This window comes from Bubalus kerabau, chromosome 6, assembly GCF_029407905.1.
Source record: "Bubalus kerabau isolate K-KA32 ecotype Philippines breed swamp buffalo chromosome 6, PCC_UOA_SB_1v2, whole genome shotgun sequence".
Taxonomy (NCBI): domain Eukaryota; kingdom Metazoa; phylum Chordata; class Mammalia; order Artiodactyla; family Bovidae; genus Bubalus; species Bubalus kerabau.
Window position 1 is genome coordinate 112,889,626 of NC_073629.1, and position 18,264 is coordinate 112,907,889.

Sequence of the window (18,264 nt, forward strand, 5' to 3'; positions counted from 1 at the left end):
ATGGTCTTTCTTCCCCACAGGGCTTCCCTGGTAGCTCAGACAGGAAAGACTCTGCCTGCAATGCAGGAGACCCAGGTTCAATCCCTAAATCAGGAAGATCCCCTGGAAAACCGAATGGCTACCCACTCCAATATTTCTGCCTGGAGAATTCCATGGACAGAGGAGCCTGGCGGGCTGCAGTCTGTGGGGTCGCAAAGAGTCAGACACGACTGAGAACTAACACTTTCTTTCACTTCCCCACTAGACATCAGCTCCATGAGCGCTTGGACTTTGTTCTCACAGACACATAAAGAGGTGCCTCACAAATAACAGGCACACGATACATATGTGTTGAGTAAATGAAAGCGCCTGGGATCAACCCGTGGAATAACAGGAAGGCAAACCCAGCAACATTGGCAGCATTGTCCTGCCCTGGCCCGTCCACCTCAACACTCTAACCTCATAACTAGTTTCCACTTATAGTTTGCTGTCTCAGAAAAGAGAACCCACAACTAAAGAGGACAAGTTAGAGACAACTGTCGTGGGCAGTTGTAAGATGCAGTTGGAAAGGACTGTACCTAGCCCTTATTCTGGACCCTGTGGCCAGTCCCAACAGTCCCAGGATGAGCGCTCACCCATTTGCTTTGTTTTTAATTTTTTTTATTGGAGTGTAGTTGATTTACAATGTTGTGTTACTTTAAGTGTACAGGAAAGTGAATCAGCCATGTATATATACATGTATCCATTCTCTTCTAGACTCCATTACCATATAGGTCATTACAGAGCACCAAATAGAGTTCCCTGTGCTATTCAGCAGGCTGTTATTAGTTATCTATTTTATATATAGCAATGGAGATCAGCCCTGGGATTTCTTTGGAAGGAATGATGCTAAAGCTGAAACTCCAGTACTTTGGCCACCTCATGAGAAGAGTTGACTCATTGGAAAAGACTCTGATGCTGGGAGGGATTGGGGGCAGGAGGAGAAGGGGACGACAGAGGATGAGATGGCTGGATGGCATCACTGACTCGATGGACGTGAGTCTGAGTGAACTCCGGGAGTTGGTGATGGACAGGGAGGCCTGGTGTGCTGCGATTCATGGGGTCACAAAGAGTTGGACACAACCGAGCGACTGAACTGAACTGAACTGAACTGAATGTGTACATGTCACTGCCAATCTCCCAATTTATGCCCTCCCCCAATTTCCCCCTTGGTAACCATACATTTGTTTTCTATATCTGTGATGAAATTCCTGTTTTGTAAATAGGTTCATTGGTATCATTTTCTAGATTCCACATAAAGGCAGTATGATAAGCAATTTGTCTTTCTCAGTCTGACTATGTATACTATATGTCCCACCTTTCTGCCAGAGACATCTTAGTATGCACAAGAGGCAAGAAAGAGAAGAAATGGGTATTACTGTGTCCCTACCATGTGCTGATTGGTTTCGTTCACATTATCTTGTTCAACTCTTAAAACAACAGACGTTGCTCTTCAGTTCACAGATATGGAAACTGGACAGTGAGGTGGGAAGTCAGTGTTTGCTGATACTGGGTGGGTGAGCCAGCAGGAGGTTTGCTTCGGTAGACACCCCAGCTTCTTATCGTCTTGAAAAGCCTAGCGTGTGTCCTGTGAGGATGATCCATCCCGGTGCAGAGTTGCTGAGATGTCTGCTCTTCCCCACAGTGGTGTCCTGTGGCCATCCGGGCTCCCCACCCCATTCCCAGATGTCCGGGGACAGCTATACAGTGGGGGCAGTCGTGCGTTACAGCTGCACCGGCAAGCGGACCCTGGTGGGAAACGCCACCCGCATGTGTGGGCTGGACGGACACTGGACTGGCTCCCTCCCCCACTGCTCAGGTAAGGGGCTGGTGTGGGGGAGGGGTTCCAATGGAACACTTGGCTGGTGGGAGGGGGCAGCTCCAAGGTGAGAGTGAAACAGACGGAGGGGAGGGAAGCAGAGCTTTTGGACCTTCATCCCATCCCTCCCAGGCAGAGAGCACGGCTGAACTGAAATGAACTGAACCCATCCCTCCCAGGCAGAGAGCAGGGCTCTCAGAGGTCCCAACAAGACTTCAGCCCTTGGTGGTCCAAGCCCAGCTTCATGCCCTTAGAGTCTGGCCAAGCCTAGACAGCCAAGAGATTGTAGAACCAATGAAGATGTGGTTTCTGAAGTCACCTATGGCCAGAATCCTCTCCAGACACTTATTACCATGAGGTCCCAGGAACAATCCAAGCCTTCCTGTTGTTGGCTCAGGTCCAAACCCACTCCGGTGTTCTCTCCTTCCCTGTGTGGGACTCCTGGACCCCGGCCTGCTTCCCTTTCTGTATCATCACTTCTTCTGCTTGTCATGTGTCCTTCCTGGCCCAGTGAATACACTTCTCCTCTTCCGCTTTAACACACCAGTCCCCAGACTTTTCCTATGAATGAATTTATTTTCTTGTTAATCTCTGTGGGGACACAGAGAGAGGTCATCAACACAGCAAATGTAGGGAATTGACAGAGCTCCCAAGTCCATATTTCCAGATACTCATCTGTAATATCATAAAAGAACAAAAATATTTGAAATTGAATTGTTCTACCAATGACAGAAACCACCAAGGCAAAAAACCAGCACTCCACAGCCTTCTCTTCTTCGGGGTGAGCTTGCCTGACCTCAAGAAGGGATCCCACATAGGATGTCCCCCTCAAGAGGGCAACTGTTCATGTGGCTTGACACTTCTCAAGAAGCCCACCTTGGCATTGAAATTAACCCCCTACCCCTTCCCATCCCAGATGCCCTCGAGACATAAGGATCCTGTTGTTCAGTTGCTAAGTCATGTCCAATTGTTTGTGACCCAATGGACTGCAGCATGCCAGGCTTCCCTGTCCTTCACTATCTCCTGGAGTTTGCTTAAACTCATGTCCATTGAGTCAGTGATGCCATCTAGCCATCTCATCCTCTCACCCACTTCTCCTTCTGCCTTCAGCCTTTCCCAGCATCAGAGTCTTTTCCAATGAGTCAGTTCTTTGCATTAGGTGGCCAAAGTATAGGAACTTCAGCTTCAGCATCAGAGCTTCCAGTGATTTTCAGGGTTGATTTCTTTTAGGATTGACTGGTGACCTCCTTCTAATATAGAGGGCTTCTCCTTGAAGTGGGACCTCACCCATAAGACATGCGTCCGCTCCTGCAGCTTGAGATTCCCAGACGAGCCTGTCTTACAGAATGTAGGGCACTGCCAGCCTGTTGTTGTTGCTCAGTCACTCAGTCGTGTCCGACTCTTTGCGACCCCATGAACTGCAGCACGCCAGGCTTCCCTGTCCTTCACCATCTCCCAGAGCTTGCTCAAACTCATGTCCATTGAGTTGATGATCCATCCAACCATCTCATCCTCTGTCATCCCCTTTTCCTCCTGCCTTCAATCTTTCCCAGCATCAGGGTCTTTTCTAATGAGTCAGCTCTTCACATCAGGTGGCCAAAGTATTGAAGCTTCAGCATCAGTCCTTCCAATGAATACTCAGGGTTGATTTCCTTTAGGGTTGACTGGCTGGATCTCCTTGCAGTCCAAGGGACTCTCAAGAGTCTTCTCCAACACCACAGTTCAAAAGCATCAATTCTTCTGCTTTCAGCCTTCTTTATGGTCCAACTCTCACATCCATACATGACTACTGGAAAAACCATAGTTTTGACTATATGGACCTTTGTTGGCAAAGTAATGTCCCTACTTTTTAATATGCTTTTCTTCCAAGGAGCAAGGATCTTTTAGTTTCATGGCTGCAGTCACCATTGGCAGTGATTTTGGAGCCCAAGAAAGAAAGTCTGTCACTGTTTCCATTGTTTCCCCATCTATTTGCCATGAAGTGATGGGACCAGAATACCCACCAGATATTAGTTAGGTCTCCTAAGAAAGGAGAAATTCCTGAAGCACTGGGAATTTGTTTCAAAGGATTGTGAGCTGCCCAGGACAATCCCAGACACATCCCTCTGTTACAACCCAAGACTTTGGCCTCTCACCCTTATTAATCTCATTAATTGCCCAGTTCATGAACTGGCAAGACTATGTAGGACCCACTGGGACTCCCTTAGCCAGTTAGCCAGGCCCCAGACTTCTGTGTGTTTGGACCTCTGTTGGAAGTGTCTTGGGAGGCTGGCATGGAGAAGTCAAGGATCATTTATATTGAGGCCTCCTGAGTTATCCACAGAGCAAATTCCAGGAGGAAGAAATGCTCCAAAAAGGAAAGGCATGCATTTTGCATCCAAATACCCAACCAAACATGCATTTGCCCCAGTCTCTTTGGTGTTTTGCATAAAGCTCCTCCCTCTAGACAGTTTTACAGGATACAAGGCTAATGGTGTTCTTAGGGTCTATATTATCTATTTAGGGATCTTTGTTCTCCATGGGAAAAGGAAGTACGAGGTAAGGGAAGAAGAAACCAGAAAGCCTTCAGCATCTCCTACTTACTAGCATATGTAACTAACCACAGTTAAGTCTCCTGACCCAAAGCACAGAATCCAAAGTCCTTTCTCCTAATTTGTAATTATCCTTCTCTGAAGTTGTGTTTGCAAAGGCTGGGAAATGACCTTATAGAAATATAACAAAAATAATTCTTGTCAAAGCTACATCACTGAGCTTTAAAACCTCTGAAAAGCCTTGTCAACCCTGAGATTTCATAATTTTTTGACTTCCTAAGTCCTCATCCTGCATGTGGAAGAAGAGACTTTTCCTTGGCCACATCACAGGTCAAGGGGACATTGGAAACAGGCTGACACTTGGGGACATGAAAAAGTAAGAAGCAAGAAAGGAACCTTCAGAAAACACGAACCCCACTCATTGGGGAATGTGTTTCATGAAGCTGTTTGATCTCTGATCCTGCACATTCTGAAGAACAGTTTGCAATCTCCATTTCCCATGTCTTCCTCAAGGATGACAGACTCTTAGGAGACCAGAATCACAGACAGACCTTTCCTGGAGACCTCTGAGGACAGGATTAGAAGTTATTCTATAAATACTGAGGCTGAGGAATGAATGAATCTTAAATACCTTAGATAAGAAAGTGAGAGATGACAAGAATAGGTGATGAGGAAGTAACGCTAGATGTGCCCTAGTGAGCAGACTGTAGTTCTTCCATTCCTGAAACTTACAGATACCTTTTGCAGCAGCATCTCCTGCCAGTCCTAAACACACACACACACACATTCAGGAGTTCCAAGGTCAAAATTTTGAGCCTCATTCAGTTCAGTCAGTGCACCCAGATGATGCAAAACAGAAGTCCTAAGTCTCTGGTCCATCAAGGACTTGCCGAGATTTCTGGCATCTGAGACACACTGCAGGAAGTTAACTGCCCATCTGCAGCATTGTCATCTTGCTGACGTACCTCTTCAGTAGAGTCAACAGTTGCCGCCTGCCCCCATAGTGCAGTATTCTATGTCAGACTTCCTTATATTGTTGAAACAGAGGCTGAACACTTCAGAGGAGGCTGTTCTGTGAGATAATGCCCAGGGCCAGAGAATCCACCCGGGCCTGATGCACAGCAGTGCGGGCTCCAGCTGAGGCCAGCTGCCAGTGGGGGAGTCAGAGCGATTCGCCATCAGGATCGCCTTCAGGCGGACCCGGTACAGCCTGTTGCGTGAACTACCTCTGGAAAATGTCAAAAGATAAGAAAACCTGGCCAAATATGAGGGGCTCTCTTTTCTCATATTTTTGAAAGGCTGAGTGAATCCCCCTTCCTTGGTAGGCAGTAGAATGAGGAACATGGGGTTATACAGTATGCTTATATTCTGAAACTAGACTAGGAAAGGAAATAATCCCAAAACTGAGAGGCACATACATCAACAGTAGATGACGAGGTACATGGCTTAAGCATTTATTTATACCAACTAACCAAATGTGGTCTTTGCGGTTGTTCTTTAGTCACTAAGTCATGTCTAACTCATTGCAACCCTGTGGACTGTAACCCACCAGGCTCCTCCGGATTTCCCAGGCAAGAATACTGGAATGGGTTGCCATTCTTTTCTCTAGGGGATCTTCCTGACCCAGAAGTTGAACGCATGTCTCCTGCATTGACAAGCGGATTCTTTACCACTGAGCCACCAGGGAAGCCCCAAAATGTGGTCATTCAGATGTTTCTATTGATGCCTACATATGTGGATTCATGAGGAGATACATTCCACATCACTTGGAAACTATCTTCTCATGCAGTTTCCACTTAGCCCTCAATTTTCTTTCTTTTTCCTCAAGTTCACCATGACCAAGTCTGATCTAGTGGTGTCTCCCATGAATCTCTGCATCCTGAGATGTGCTGGCTCCCACAGATAGTAGATAGCTTTATCTCCTGTTCTTTACTTTCCTTTGTCTCTTGGGTCTTTAAAACTCTCTTGGGTGGGTTTGCACAAGATCACAAATCAGGTAAATGCAGAAATGTGGCAGGAGGCAGAGGGCAAAGAAAGAATGAAATGAGAGATCGAAAACGTTTAATCCAGAGCTCGCCTGTATTGCATAATCTGTGAATAAGAAAGCCTCAGGTAAAGGCCCAGGATCGAAATTCAAGCTTGACTATTGAGCAACAAGTCTGCTCGAAGTTTGAACTTTATTCTCTCGGCAGTGGGAAGCCAGAGGAGGTGTTTCCACAGGAGAGAACAAAAATCAAATAGTTGTGGTTGTTCATTGTTAAGATTTAAAGAGAAAGTGAGGATGGATTAGAGGGAGAGTTTAAGAGAAGGGGATATTAGTTACAAGGCTCCTGCAGTAACGTTCAGGCAAGAGATGTTGAGCATCTGAGCTAAGACAGTGGAACGGGGAATGGAGAGGGTACCGGATCAGCAGATGGTGGAGAAGAGGTGAAAGGGAGAAGGTCAGCTTGGACCACACTGGCGCCAGCCAAGAATGGAGACAGGACTTATTCCACAAAGGCTTCCCTCTGCCTTCTTTCCCCCCGTGTGGTTCGGGCCCCAGGGCCTCAAGCGTGACCTCAGATCTATGTGTCATTTGGCCACTGAGTACTCAGATAGGAGCGTGTGTGACTCAGGCACACACACAGTTTCACTGCCCTCTTTCTTAGGGCGCACTGCTTCCCCATAACAGAGCTCCAACATCTTTCTCCCACTCTGCCACTCTCTTTCCTTCCCTGCTAAAAACAATGGGGTTTTTTGGTTCTGGTCCATAGGAACCAGCATAGGAGTCTGTGGTGACCCTGGCATCCCAGCCCACGGCATCCGTCTGGGGGACAGCTTTGCCCCAGGCAGCCTAATGCGCTTCAGCTGTGAAGCTGGCCACGTGCTCCGAGGGTCATCAGAGCGAACTTGTCAAGCCAACGGCTCGTGGAGCGGCGTGCAGCCTGAGTGTGGAGGTAATGTATGTGACCATTCTGCTTCTCCCCTTTGTCTGCCCCAAGGTCTTCCCCTGTTTTCCTACTCCCTACTGCCTGCCCTCACCCGCACAAATAAAATCAAAGGCTCCATTTAAACCCTTAGCCAGGTGGAGAGTGGACATCAACAGAGAGTTCATGTTCATCTTATTAGTAATCCAAGGGCAAACATATTCCCCACCCTAACCTCATAAGGGAAGATACCAGGATACACTAAGTTTTGCAGATTTGTTCACTTGTTTCCATATAGCTTCATCCAACAACCATGTGCCAAATGATACTAGAGACACAATGGTGGCCGAGCCAGACATACCTTCCCCTCTGGAGCTTACAGTTTAAACGAACATCCAAAGTGCCAAAAAAAAATACAAAATCCAATTTTACAAATCACTTTAAAAGTAATATAAGCCCTTAATGATGGTTCCTGGGATGGCCTCAGTGGGGGAAGAGGAAAGACACACTATACAGTCATCATCTAGCAAGGGGGAAGTGGGAATGGAATAGAGAAACAGGGAAATATATAATTACCAGGTGGCAGCACCAAGGGCTCATTAAGGTAAGAGCCATTAACTTAAAGTGACAGTCAGCATTAGTCTGGGTTTTTGTTCAAGCACATTTTGCTACATAGTCTCAGACACAGGGTAGGTGAAGCATTACGTGTAATTAGGGTTTTACTAGGTAACTAGTAATTAAGTATAGGTGACTAAGGCATAAAGAAAGTGGCAAGGGAGATAAGGGTATATACAAAGCAGTGATTGTCACGGATGTTAGCATCTAGGCTGGGGAAGGAGGGAATAGGTTCATCAGTGGAGTAAGAGGCTATGAAAAGGTGACAAGATCATTGGATTATAGGTCCCAATCACCAGGAAACAAATTCCAGAGGGAGTGAGCTAAAGAAATAAACGGCAGTGGTTAGAGAATGGCTGCATGGACTTGAGATCGCAGCATGGTCCTGCAGAGCAAGGGGAGATGCTCTGGCCCATGTTCGGGGACACCTGCCCAGGAAATGACACAGGTGGGGTCAGTGCCCTCTCCCACTTGTCTGTCCAAAGTCCTGCCTTTCTGGGGGTGCAAAGTTAGTTTTGATAGGATTTTATAGGCATGGGAAGAGGCATAGTAAGCTTGTGGTAATGAGTGGTGTATTGGCAAGGAAAGAATTTACTATATTCTCACATATCCACTGTGACCAGGTTGCCTTTCTTGCCACCCAGACCCCAGGATGGAGTCAGTCACCATGTCAGGAGGGTTCAGGGAACAGAAAGTAGGTGGCTAAGAGTTTCAACCTGGAAGCAAGTATTTGTTGAATGACTGTTGTGTGTGTGTGTGTAACATGTACACAACTCTTTGTGACTTCCCTTGACAAGCTCCCAGTTACCTTTCAAGGTTCTACTCAAATTCTTTTCTCCAGCCCCAGTAAGCCACTCCCTCCTTAGTTGCTTTTTTCCTTCAAGTGTAGCACTTGTCACATCATATTTTAATTCATCTGTTTATCGGTAGGTTCTTAAGATAGACGGGGCTCCTCAAAGGCAGGGCTCGTGGCTCAGTCATCACTGCATTTCCAGGACCTAGGCAGCACAAAGACTTGTTGAGTGGATGGGTATCAGGGCCTATCTGATCTACAAAATGATTCTTGTCATCTGGGGATCATTTTGGGACTTTGGGACCATGTAAATGTCATACATACTTACAAAATAAAATGAAATGAAAAATTAGAAACAAGTAATCTCTATCAAAAATCAAAATGGAAACAAATGAACTTAACTATGTGTCAAGCTGGTCATTTAATAACCCAGAGAATTATTTCAGTTGACTTGAAAAAATGAAATTTGAATATGGTATATATATCCTAAGGATAAAGAAGTGCAATGAAATCTTAAACTGGTTCTAAAACTGTATGGTTTTAGCAACATATTGCTGGTAGTCAAATTGGAGTGACAATTCTGAAACTATTACATATATAATACCATACTCTATATGGATAAAGCAAGTTAAAATTATTTATTGTCATTAAGAACCAAGATTTTAAAAGAGGCATCATATAAAAGATGAAAAAGTTAAGGAAAAACTCTTAATTCTAACCTTGGCTTTGTAATATCAGTATAAACTCATGATGTATTTTCAATTTGAAAAGTTATTTTCTCAATCTAAAAGTCTAGAATCAATGACCAGCTCCGTAGCAATGCCCAGACTGTAGGTTTTAAACCCATTGTCCATTAAAAGGAACCAGAGCTCTTTAGGGAAATGGCTGATTCCAGGACTGGGGCAGGAAACACACAAAATTAATATGGAAACTCTTGTCACTCCAGCAAGGAATCTGCCAAACACAACTGGGTCATGTCAGAGGAACTCAGGAGCCAACTTGAAAGGGTTTCCATTAGTCAGAGATGGAATAATTTAAATGTCAATAAAAATAAAAATGACAACAGAAGGCAACATAACAAATAAACTTAAATCTGTGAATTCAAATGATTGTCCTTTGGAGCTTGCTAGGGAACCAACTAATTATTCTCATATATGATTTTTTTTTTAATCAAGCATTAGTCCAACCTTCCTGTGTGAACTCTATTTCAGGGTAAGCAAATATTTGATGATGGGCAAGTTCTTTATTAAAGAACACGAGCTAAAGCAGAAAGAATTGTGGAACTGATCAACAGGGACCTACTGTATAGCACAGGAAACTGCTCAATATTATGTGGCAACCTAAGTGGGAAAAAACTTGAAAAAGAATAGATACATGTGTATGAATAACTGAATAACTGTGCTTTACACCTGAAACTCTCACGACATTGATAATCAACTATACTCCAATATAAAATAAAAAGTTAAAAAAATAATTTTAAATTTTTTAACTTAAAAAGAATTGTAGAATTAAAATTATACCATTTCTTTTTTTTAATTTAAATTTATTTATTTTAATTGGAGGCTAATTACTTTACAATATTGTATTGGTTTTGCCATACATCAACATGAATCTGCCACGGGTGCACACATGTTCCCCATCCTGAACCCCCCTCCCACCTCCCTCCCCACACCATCCCTCTGGGTCATCCCAGTGCACCAGCCCCAAGCATGCTGTATCCTGCATCGAACCTGGACTGGCGATTTGTTTCTTATATGATATTATACATGTTTCAATGCCATTCTCCCAAATCACCACCCCCCACAGAGTCCAAAAGACTGTTCTATATATCTGTGTCTCTTTTGCTGTCTCGCATACAGGGTTATTGTTACTATCTTTCTAAATTCAATATATATGCGTTAGTATACTGTATTGGTGTTTTTCTTTCTGGCTTACTTCACTCTGTATAATAGGCTCCAGTTTCCATTTCTATCCCCTAATGAATCTGGTCAACAATATTTACTTTCTATTGAAACCATTAAATGGCAACTAATAGGAGCTTAGTAATGCCAGATAAGGCAGGCAGACGTGACCCACTGAGCAGCCTCAACATCACTGACAAGGAGGCAAGCAGACATTCTGTGCCTCTAATGTGATGTGATAAGAAAAACACAAAACCACTTGCGAAGTACCTTTGTCAAGAAGTAGAACTTGACTGCGGTAATGATAGAGGAGCATACTGAACCGTGCCTCGTTCACCAAGTTAGTAAAATCCAGAAAGTGGGAAGTTCGACCAGCTAAATGCCCTGATTTCTGTGACAGATAAATTATAGGAGAGGGTAATCCAGTAACCTCTGGATTCAGAGAGTCTTAGAGACATGCCAATCAAATGTCATGTATGGACCTTCATGATTCAAACAAATCAACTATAAAAAAGATACAGACAGTCTTGAGGAGAACTAAGCACTGCTTGGCTATTTGGTGATATGAAGGAATTGTTTAAAATTTTAGGTGTGATAACAAAACAGACATGGTCTTTAATTTTTAGAAATCTTAAAAAATCCCTCCAGGTCTCTCCTCCCCTTCTGAGGGTGAGATGATCAGACATGGGAGCAGACAAGAGGGATGCTTTCAATCACAGGCTCCTGATGTAACCTGTGGCCTCCACTCTGGGCAGGACTTAGACTAACCCCGGGGGATGCCTGCCCTTGTTCTGATGAGTAATGTGTTCTTTCGGCTTCCTAGTGATCTCTTGCGGGAATCCTGGGACTCCAAGCAATGCCCGAGTCCTGTTCAGTGACGGCCTGGTTTTCTCCAGCTCCATCGTCTATGAGTGTCGGGAAGGCTACTATGCCACAGGCCTACTTAGCCGGCACTGCTCGGTCAATGGCACCTGGACGGGCAGTGATCCAGAGTGCACAGGTGAGAGCCTCTGGGCTCCATGGCAGTGGGGCTCCTCCACGCCAGAAGAGAAGGCTGTCTGCTAGAGATTGGGAAGACTGGCTGGCATTGAGGGACTTGACCCTGAATGAGGATCATACAAGGCGCCTCCATTTACTGAGCACGTTCTGTGGGACTGCCACAGAGCAAAGTGCTTTGTTTTTGGATCTTTTGATGCTCACCACAATCCCCTGTGGAAGTAGGAAAGTGAAAGTCACTCCACCGTGCCCGACTCTTTGCGACCCCATGGACTACACAGTCCATGGGATTCTCCAGGCCAGAATACTGGACTGAGTAGCCTTTCCTTTCTCCAGGGGATCTTCCCAACCCAGGAATCGAACCCAGGTCTCCCGCATTGCAAGCGGATTCTTTACCAGCTGGGCCACTATTAGCTCCACTTTCCCATATGAGACAAGTGAGGCTCAAGAGAGCTTCAAAATATGTCATTGCTATTTTCCAGGCTCTAGCCAGTTCCTGGGGCTTTCTTTTTCTCTTTTAGGGCAACCCCCCAGTGCTGAGCCTGATTCTCTTTCTACCTTAAAGCTGCTGCCATCTGTCATCTTTGTTAGCTCCATTTCTCCCTTCAATCCATCCCCGCCCCAGCCTGGCTCCTCTTTCTTGCTTCTCCTAAAAGCAACTCCAGACCCTTTTCCTTGAAAAGCAAATCGCTGTGGGGCCCAGATGGAAGGAAGTGATTATAAAAGGGAATATTATACAACACTCTCCCTTTCAGAGTCCTAGCTGTGCATCCAGGCTCCATCTGAAATCCCCTGTCAGCTTCACTGTTGTTCCGAGGTCAGAGCTCACCAGTCCCCACCCTCACTTGATACTGTAACACAGGAATGACCCCTGCATCAGTCACAAGGCCCTGCTCCTAGTCTACTGGGCCCACGGAGGCCTCCTGGGCAGAAGAGCAGTCAGTAAGATGCCCTTCCCGGCAGACAGATTGTCTTTTCAACACATCTTAGGTCCATCATGTGGTCCATCAACACATCTTAGGCTCTTCAACCTGGAAACCTCCCTCCCTCTGGTCCCCAGCCTCATTTATGAAGGGAGCCCTCTGAATATTTCTCTTAGAGGAGTGGGCCTTACATGAACAAGATGGATTTCCCAGCCCAAGTTGCTGGGGTGTGTAAGGATGGTACAGCAAGGACGGGGGTGTAGGACAGCCTTTGCAGGGAGACTTGGCTGTGGGGAGTTAGAATGAATGGCACCCCAACTGGGAACCTGGGGGGAGACGCGACATCCCTTCTCTGACAGTTTTCCTTCCCAAACGTGTGGGGAGCGATCAGGATGGTGTTGGGATGCTAAGGAGGAAGGAGTCTGTGCTGGGAGTGAACGAGGCTCTGTCTCCACCTCCTAGTCATAAACTGCGGCGACCCTGGGGTTCCAGCCAACGGCCTCCGGCTGGGCAGTGACTTCAGGTACAACAGAACCGTTACCTACCAGTGCGTCCCTGGCTACATGATGGAGTCGCACAGGGTGTCTGTGCTGAGCTGCACCAAGGACCGGACGTGGAACGGCACCAAGCCGGTCTGCAAAGGTGTGTCTGGGGGCTACAGATGTGTGGACGCTGGGCTGGAGCGGGTACAAAAGCCTTGAATGCCTGGAAGGGAGGGGGTGATGAAGCAGAGCCCTAGCGTCTTATCTGGGGGTGTGTGAGGTGAGGAGTGGTCCCTGAACATCTACAGGGAGGCAGTGGGAGGGTCCTGGGCCTTGAACCTGGAGGACAGGGTGCAGGAAAGAGTGCGTGGTTGGAAGGTGCAACGAGACCGAGCTCCCAAGGGAAGAGGGGTGGCTCCTGATTGTTGTCACTTAGCTCGGGCTCCTGGCAGGCCAGTTGCCTCAGTGCCGACGGCAGCCCTGGTTCCCCAGGGCAGCCCCAGCACTCCGCCTACCTTGGTCTCCCCCAGCTATCATGTGCAAGCCGCCTCAACTCATCCCCAACGGGAAAGTGGTGGGATCCGACTTCATGTGGGGCTCAAGCGTGACGTACGCCTGCCTGGAGGGGTACCAGCTCTCCCTGCCCGCAGTGCTCACCTGCGAGGGAAACGGGTCCTGGACCGGAGAGCTGCCTCAGTGTTTCCGTAAGTCACTCACAGGGGGCCTCCGGGGCACCCATGTGCTGGCTCCTCTCCTTCCCCGCTCAGAACTCTGCTGCTGGAAGGCCTGGAATGAGGCTCCCCTCTCCAAATCAGGGAGCTTTGTCAAAGACCACCATTAAGAAAGGAAGGGATCTTAAAGGAAGAATGTGAGAGTGTCTTCATTGAGCCCTGGCTCCGGTCACTGGGTGGCGTCACAGTGGAGGGAAATTAAACCAGATACGGGAGATGCTTCTTAATTGGAAAAGCTGTTAACTAGATGGGATAGAACCCAAAGATGGAGTCGGAAGTGGGCAGGTGGGGCAGTGCTAGACACATGCCTGACTTCAAGGATGAGACCCTGCCCTGGGACACTTGTGATTTTCCAGTGAGAGGATCATTTCTTATCTACCTGCCCTGATTATGTCTTGAAGAGCCCCAAGTACTTTCCAGGGCTCATTTCTTACCACATCCCCCAGAGAAGGAGATTCCAGGTCACTTATTCATGTCTTACCCCATAACTGGGCTCTGGAAGGTTTTCTCCATGCCCATGCTTTGGACAAATGGTAGGACCTAGTTTTTCTTTCTGCTTGGCATTTATCTAATGCTGCAGAAAACTGTCGACATAACCCACGACACTGTTTGGGGACCTGTGAAACTTTACTTCAGTTTGGGAAATTGCAGCAGAGATGAAGGCCAGTAAAACTTGACCAGGAAAGGCAGCATGAGGTTTATGGTTAAGCCTTTAGGCCTTGACATTCCTTCCAGGAAACATGAGGAGGATGGCAAGTCTCCTGGTTCAGTCTGGACACCTTGAATTTTCTTGGGAAATAGCTGAATTGCTTTTAAACAATGAATCATGGTTATCATTTCTAAAAATGTCCTATATCTGAAGATACAAAGAAGAATGAAATAATCATCTGAACCCTCACTTCCCAAAGATAACCAGTTAGGCTTGTCATTACACTTCCATACAATCACTAAGCATTTTTGCATGTATAGCAGTATATACACAATTTTCTATAAATCATGCTGTTCACAACTTGTATTCATTGACAGGCCATCAGCTCCTTGCTCTGTCAATATGTACTAATCTATACATCATCTTTTTTAATGGTTTTAAAAAGAATTCCTCTATTGTAGATGCCACACCATTTTAATCTTCACCTACCAGTGATAAATTTGGATCTCTCCAGTTTAACCATGTTACAAACAGTTCTGCAATAAACAGCTTCAAAAGGAACATTTCTTTACCTTTGCGGTAAAGTCCTAGGAGTGAGGATGCTGGGCCACCCAGCACACTATACTTCTTGATACATGTTGCCAGAGTGTCTTCTAGAAAAAGTACTCCTATTTACACTCCCACCTGAAGTTGATGAGAATATTTCTTGACTCACACCCTCATAAACAATTAATTTGGCCAATATTATTAATATTTACCAACCTGAGAAATTTTAAAAGATGTCTAAGATTTTAAGATATCTAAGCTAAGATTTTAATTGGCATCACATTGCTTCTTAGCAGAACTGAGCTGCTCTTTCTTTGTCATCCAAGAGTTGCTGCTTCCTGAATGTGGGGACTTTTGATCAGCTCAGCCTTTCATGGACTTCTGATTGGTCCATCCAGGCTCCCCAAATTCCAGGACCATGCTTCCATTTGATTTTTGCATCTGATTTCCAACCTCTTGATTCTGTGTACACACACACATACACACACACGCATAGCACAAAGAATGTTCTTCAGGCTTGAAGTGATGTCTTAGGGAACTTTGACAGAGAACTTTGACTTCCATAGTCAGTTTTTTAAGATCCTCTCTGCTGATCCAGATGAAATGGACACTCTTAGACCCTGCTTGCTGTAGGGTAAGTGCACAGTCTTTGGAAGGACATAAGGCAATACAGGTCAAAAGCTGCAAACACACTCAAACCTTTAAAGATAATAAGTTCACTCCTAGAGTGAACTTCTCCTAAGAAAATAATACAAGTTAAACAAAAGCCACATGTAACTTTATAATAATAGAAAATGCCTAAGAAGAGGGTTGCGATCAGCTATAATCACTTTGTACAGCATCACATTGCAGATTTATGTAGCCGGTAAGTGATCATAATGTCATAAACATGGGATATGTTGACAGAATAGCAAGTGAACAAAGCAGAGTCAACAGCACCTGGACACTGGGTTTGCAGGCACACACGTGTTTCCATACAGCTGGACAAACACTAGAAGGGAAGGAGCACAAAAATGCAAAACCATTTTGGGTAGTCGGGTGATAGTTTATTTTCACTCGATGGTCTGAACTTCCTGTAATGTTACTCCTTTGCGTGGATATGATGACTAATAAGCGTTTGAATCTGGAAAGGAGAGGAAGCCCCAGAGCAGCACTGAGGCAGGTACAGCACTGATGCGGGGCTTCTCCACAGCCAGGGTTCAAGGGGAGCCAGGAGGAGAGCAGTGCAAAGACCTGTGAGTGGGTGGCGGAAAAGGGGGGCGCAGACTGAGCTCTAGACAGCGACTTGGACCTGCCTCTCTCCCCCACCTCCCCAGCGGTGTTCTGCGGAGACCCTGGCGTCCCAGCCCGAGGCAGGAGAGAGGACCGGGGATTCTCCTACAGATCATCTGTCTCCTTCTCCTGCCAGCCCCCTCTGGTGCTGGTGGGCTCTCCACGGAGGTTCTGCCAGTCAGATGGGACATGGAGTGGCACTCAGCCCAGCTGCATAGGTGAGGTGACTGGGAGCAGGGTGTCCCTGCTGGCGGACATCCTTCTTGAGGGCCCAAGATGATGGATTTTCTTCCCTGTCTCATCTGCAAAATGGAGCAAATGTTCCTCCGAGCTCCTTGAAACAGGATGTGAAGTAGCCAGCGTTCATATGCTGCCGGGAATCACAGTCAGCCAGGGGATGACTCGAGGGGAGAGTCCAAAAGGCAGGGCCACTGGGACATGCCTCCATCCCCTTTCTCATGTCTGTTTCTCAGGGTGTGCGGGGACCACAGAGGCTTCTGTGACCGTGGTCTGTTTCTTTGTTTTTGCAATCCAGACCCCACACTGACCACATGTGTGGACCCCGGCGTGCCGCAGTTTGGGATACAGAACAACTCCCAAGGCTACCAGGTAACGAGGTCCACCAAGCTCAGGTCTCTGTGCCTCCTGTCCCTTCCGGTCACTGTCAGTCTCAGAGGACCCAGGGGCCTTCCTCAGGACAGCACTGGTGGGGGGGGTGGGGGGGGGGGTGGAGGACTAGACATGGGAACCTGAAGAGAGAAAGCAGCCTGTCTCTTTAAGCCATGCTGCATGGCAGCCCCTCTCCCCACCGCCCACCAGCAGAAATGGGCAGGTGTTTCCACCAATCAGAGAAGCTGGTGTGGAAGAGCAGGATTCACGTGTAGCTCCATAGACACTGCTCAGTAGCCCCGTGTGATGGGCACAGGGCATTTACACAAATACAGAAATGAGTGAGACAGGTAGACCTCCTGTTCCCAGGGAAGCCATACCCTATGGGGCCCAGACCCAGCAGTCGGAGCAAGCAGGTGCCACATGGGAGGCCCATCCCAGTCAGATACAGGCTCCAGGGACACATCTCAGAGGGAGCTTCAAAATGAAAGGATATGGACCTGGATGGGCCCCTCTAAGCAGAAGGAAGCAGGAAAGGAGGGGGTATGTTCAAGGCAGGACAATGAACAGGAGCCCCCGATGTGCCCAGGGGAATATCAGGGACCACACCGGAAATGGCAGGTCAGGATCTAGCCATGCAGTGGCATTTATTCACTTAGTCCATGTTCGACATGGACTTTGTCCATGCCGTAAACTATTCTAGGCACTAGGAATACAGTGAGAACAAAACAAGCCAAGTGCCTCTAAGGGCTGGTGACGATAAATAAGCAAGATCATTTCTGCAACCAGGCAGCACTGCACGCGGCTCAATACACAGGGCTGTGGCGGGGAGGTGGGGGTGCTGTTTTAGGAAGTATAGCGAGGGGAGAGGTTTCCTGAACTTGGGCTGTGGTGCCCTTGGTGAGAAGGGCGGGCGTACCTGGCAGAGTCGGCAGCCAGCGCAGGTTGCAGGACTAGAAAGCAGGCCCGCCAGCAGGTCCAGAGGCTAACGAGAGAGGAGAAGGACGCGAAGCCCAAGTGCTAGCCTGGGTCTGAAAACCTCCTTCACTTCACTTGGCACTGCCCTATGAAGTTAAATATTCACACATCCTGTGACCCGGAGGTCCCAGTCATAGAAACCAACCCCGGAGACACTCTCATACATGTTACCAGGAGAGGAGGAAAACCATGGTCACAGGGTGGTTCATCACTCAGCAGTGAGAAGGAAGGAACTATATCGCCACACAACACAGATGAATCTCAGAAACAGAGTACTGAATGTCAAAGGATACTATTTCAAGGAATATTGAAACCAAGGAAAACTGACTCTGTTTAGATATATATGTCCGCATGTGTGATAGCGGGCTTCCCAGATGGCACTAGTGGTAAAGAACCCACCTGCCAATGCAGGAGAGGCAAGAGACACGGGTTCAATCCCTGGGTTGGAAAGATCCCCTGGAGGAAGACATGGCAACCCACTTCAGTCTTCTTGCT

General features: G+C 46.9%; 1 protein-coding gene across 2 annotated transcripts in view; it reads left to right on the forward strand.

The window, feature by feature from the left end:
• The window catches only part of CSMD2 (CUB and Sushi multiple domains 2), a 683,179-nt gene that overhangs the window by 653,805 nt on the left and 11,110 nt on the right, over positions 1 to 18,264 (forward strand). For both annotated transcript variants that reach the window (XM_055586466.1, XM_055586467.1), the window contains 7 exons: positions 1,664 to 1,837; positions 7,122 to 7,304; positions 11,407 to 11,583; positions 12,965 to 13,144; positions 13,515 to 13,688; positions 16,227 to 16,400; positions 16,718 to 16,791. In XM_055586466.1, the coding sequence (XP_055442441.1) occupies positions 1,664 to 1,837; positions 7,122 to 7,304; positions 11,407 to 11,583; positions 12,965 to 13,144; positions 13,515 to 13,688; positions 16,227 to 16,400; positions 16,718 to 16,791 (1,136 nt within the window). The remainder of the gene's footprint in view (positions 1 to 1,663; positions 1,838 to 7,121; positions 7,305 to 11,406; positions 11,584 to 12,964; positions 13,145 to 13,514; positions 13,689 to 16,226; positions 16,401 to 16,717; positions 16,792 to 18,264) is intronic.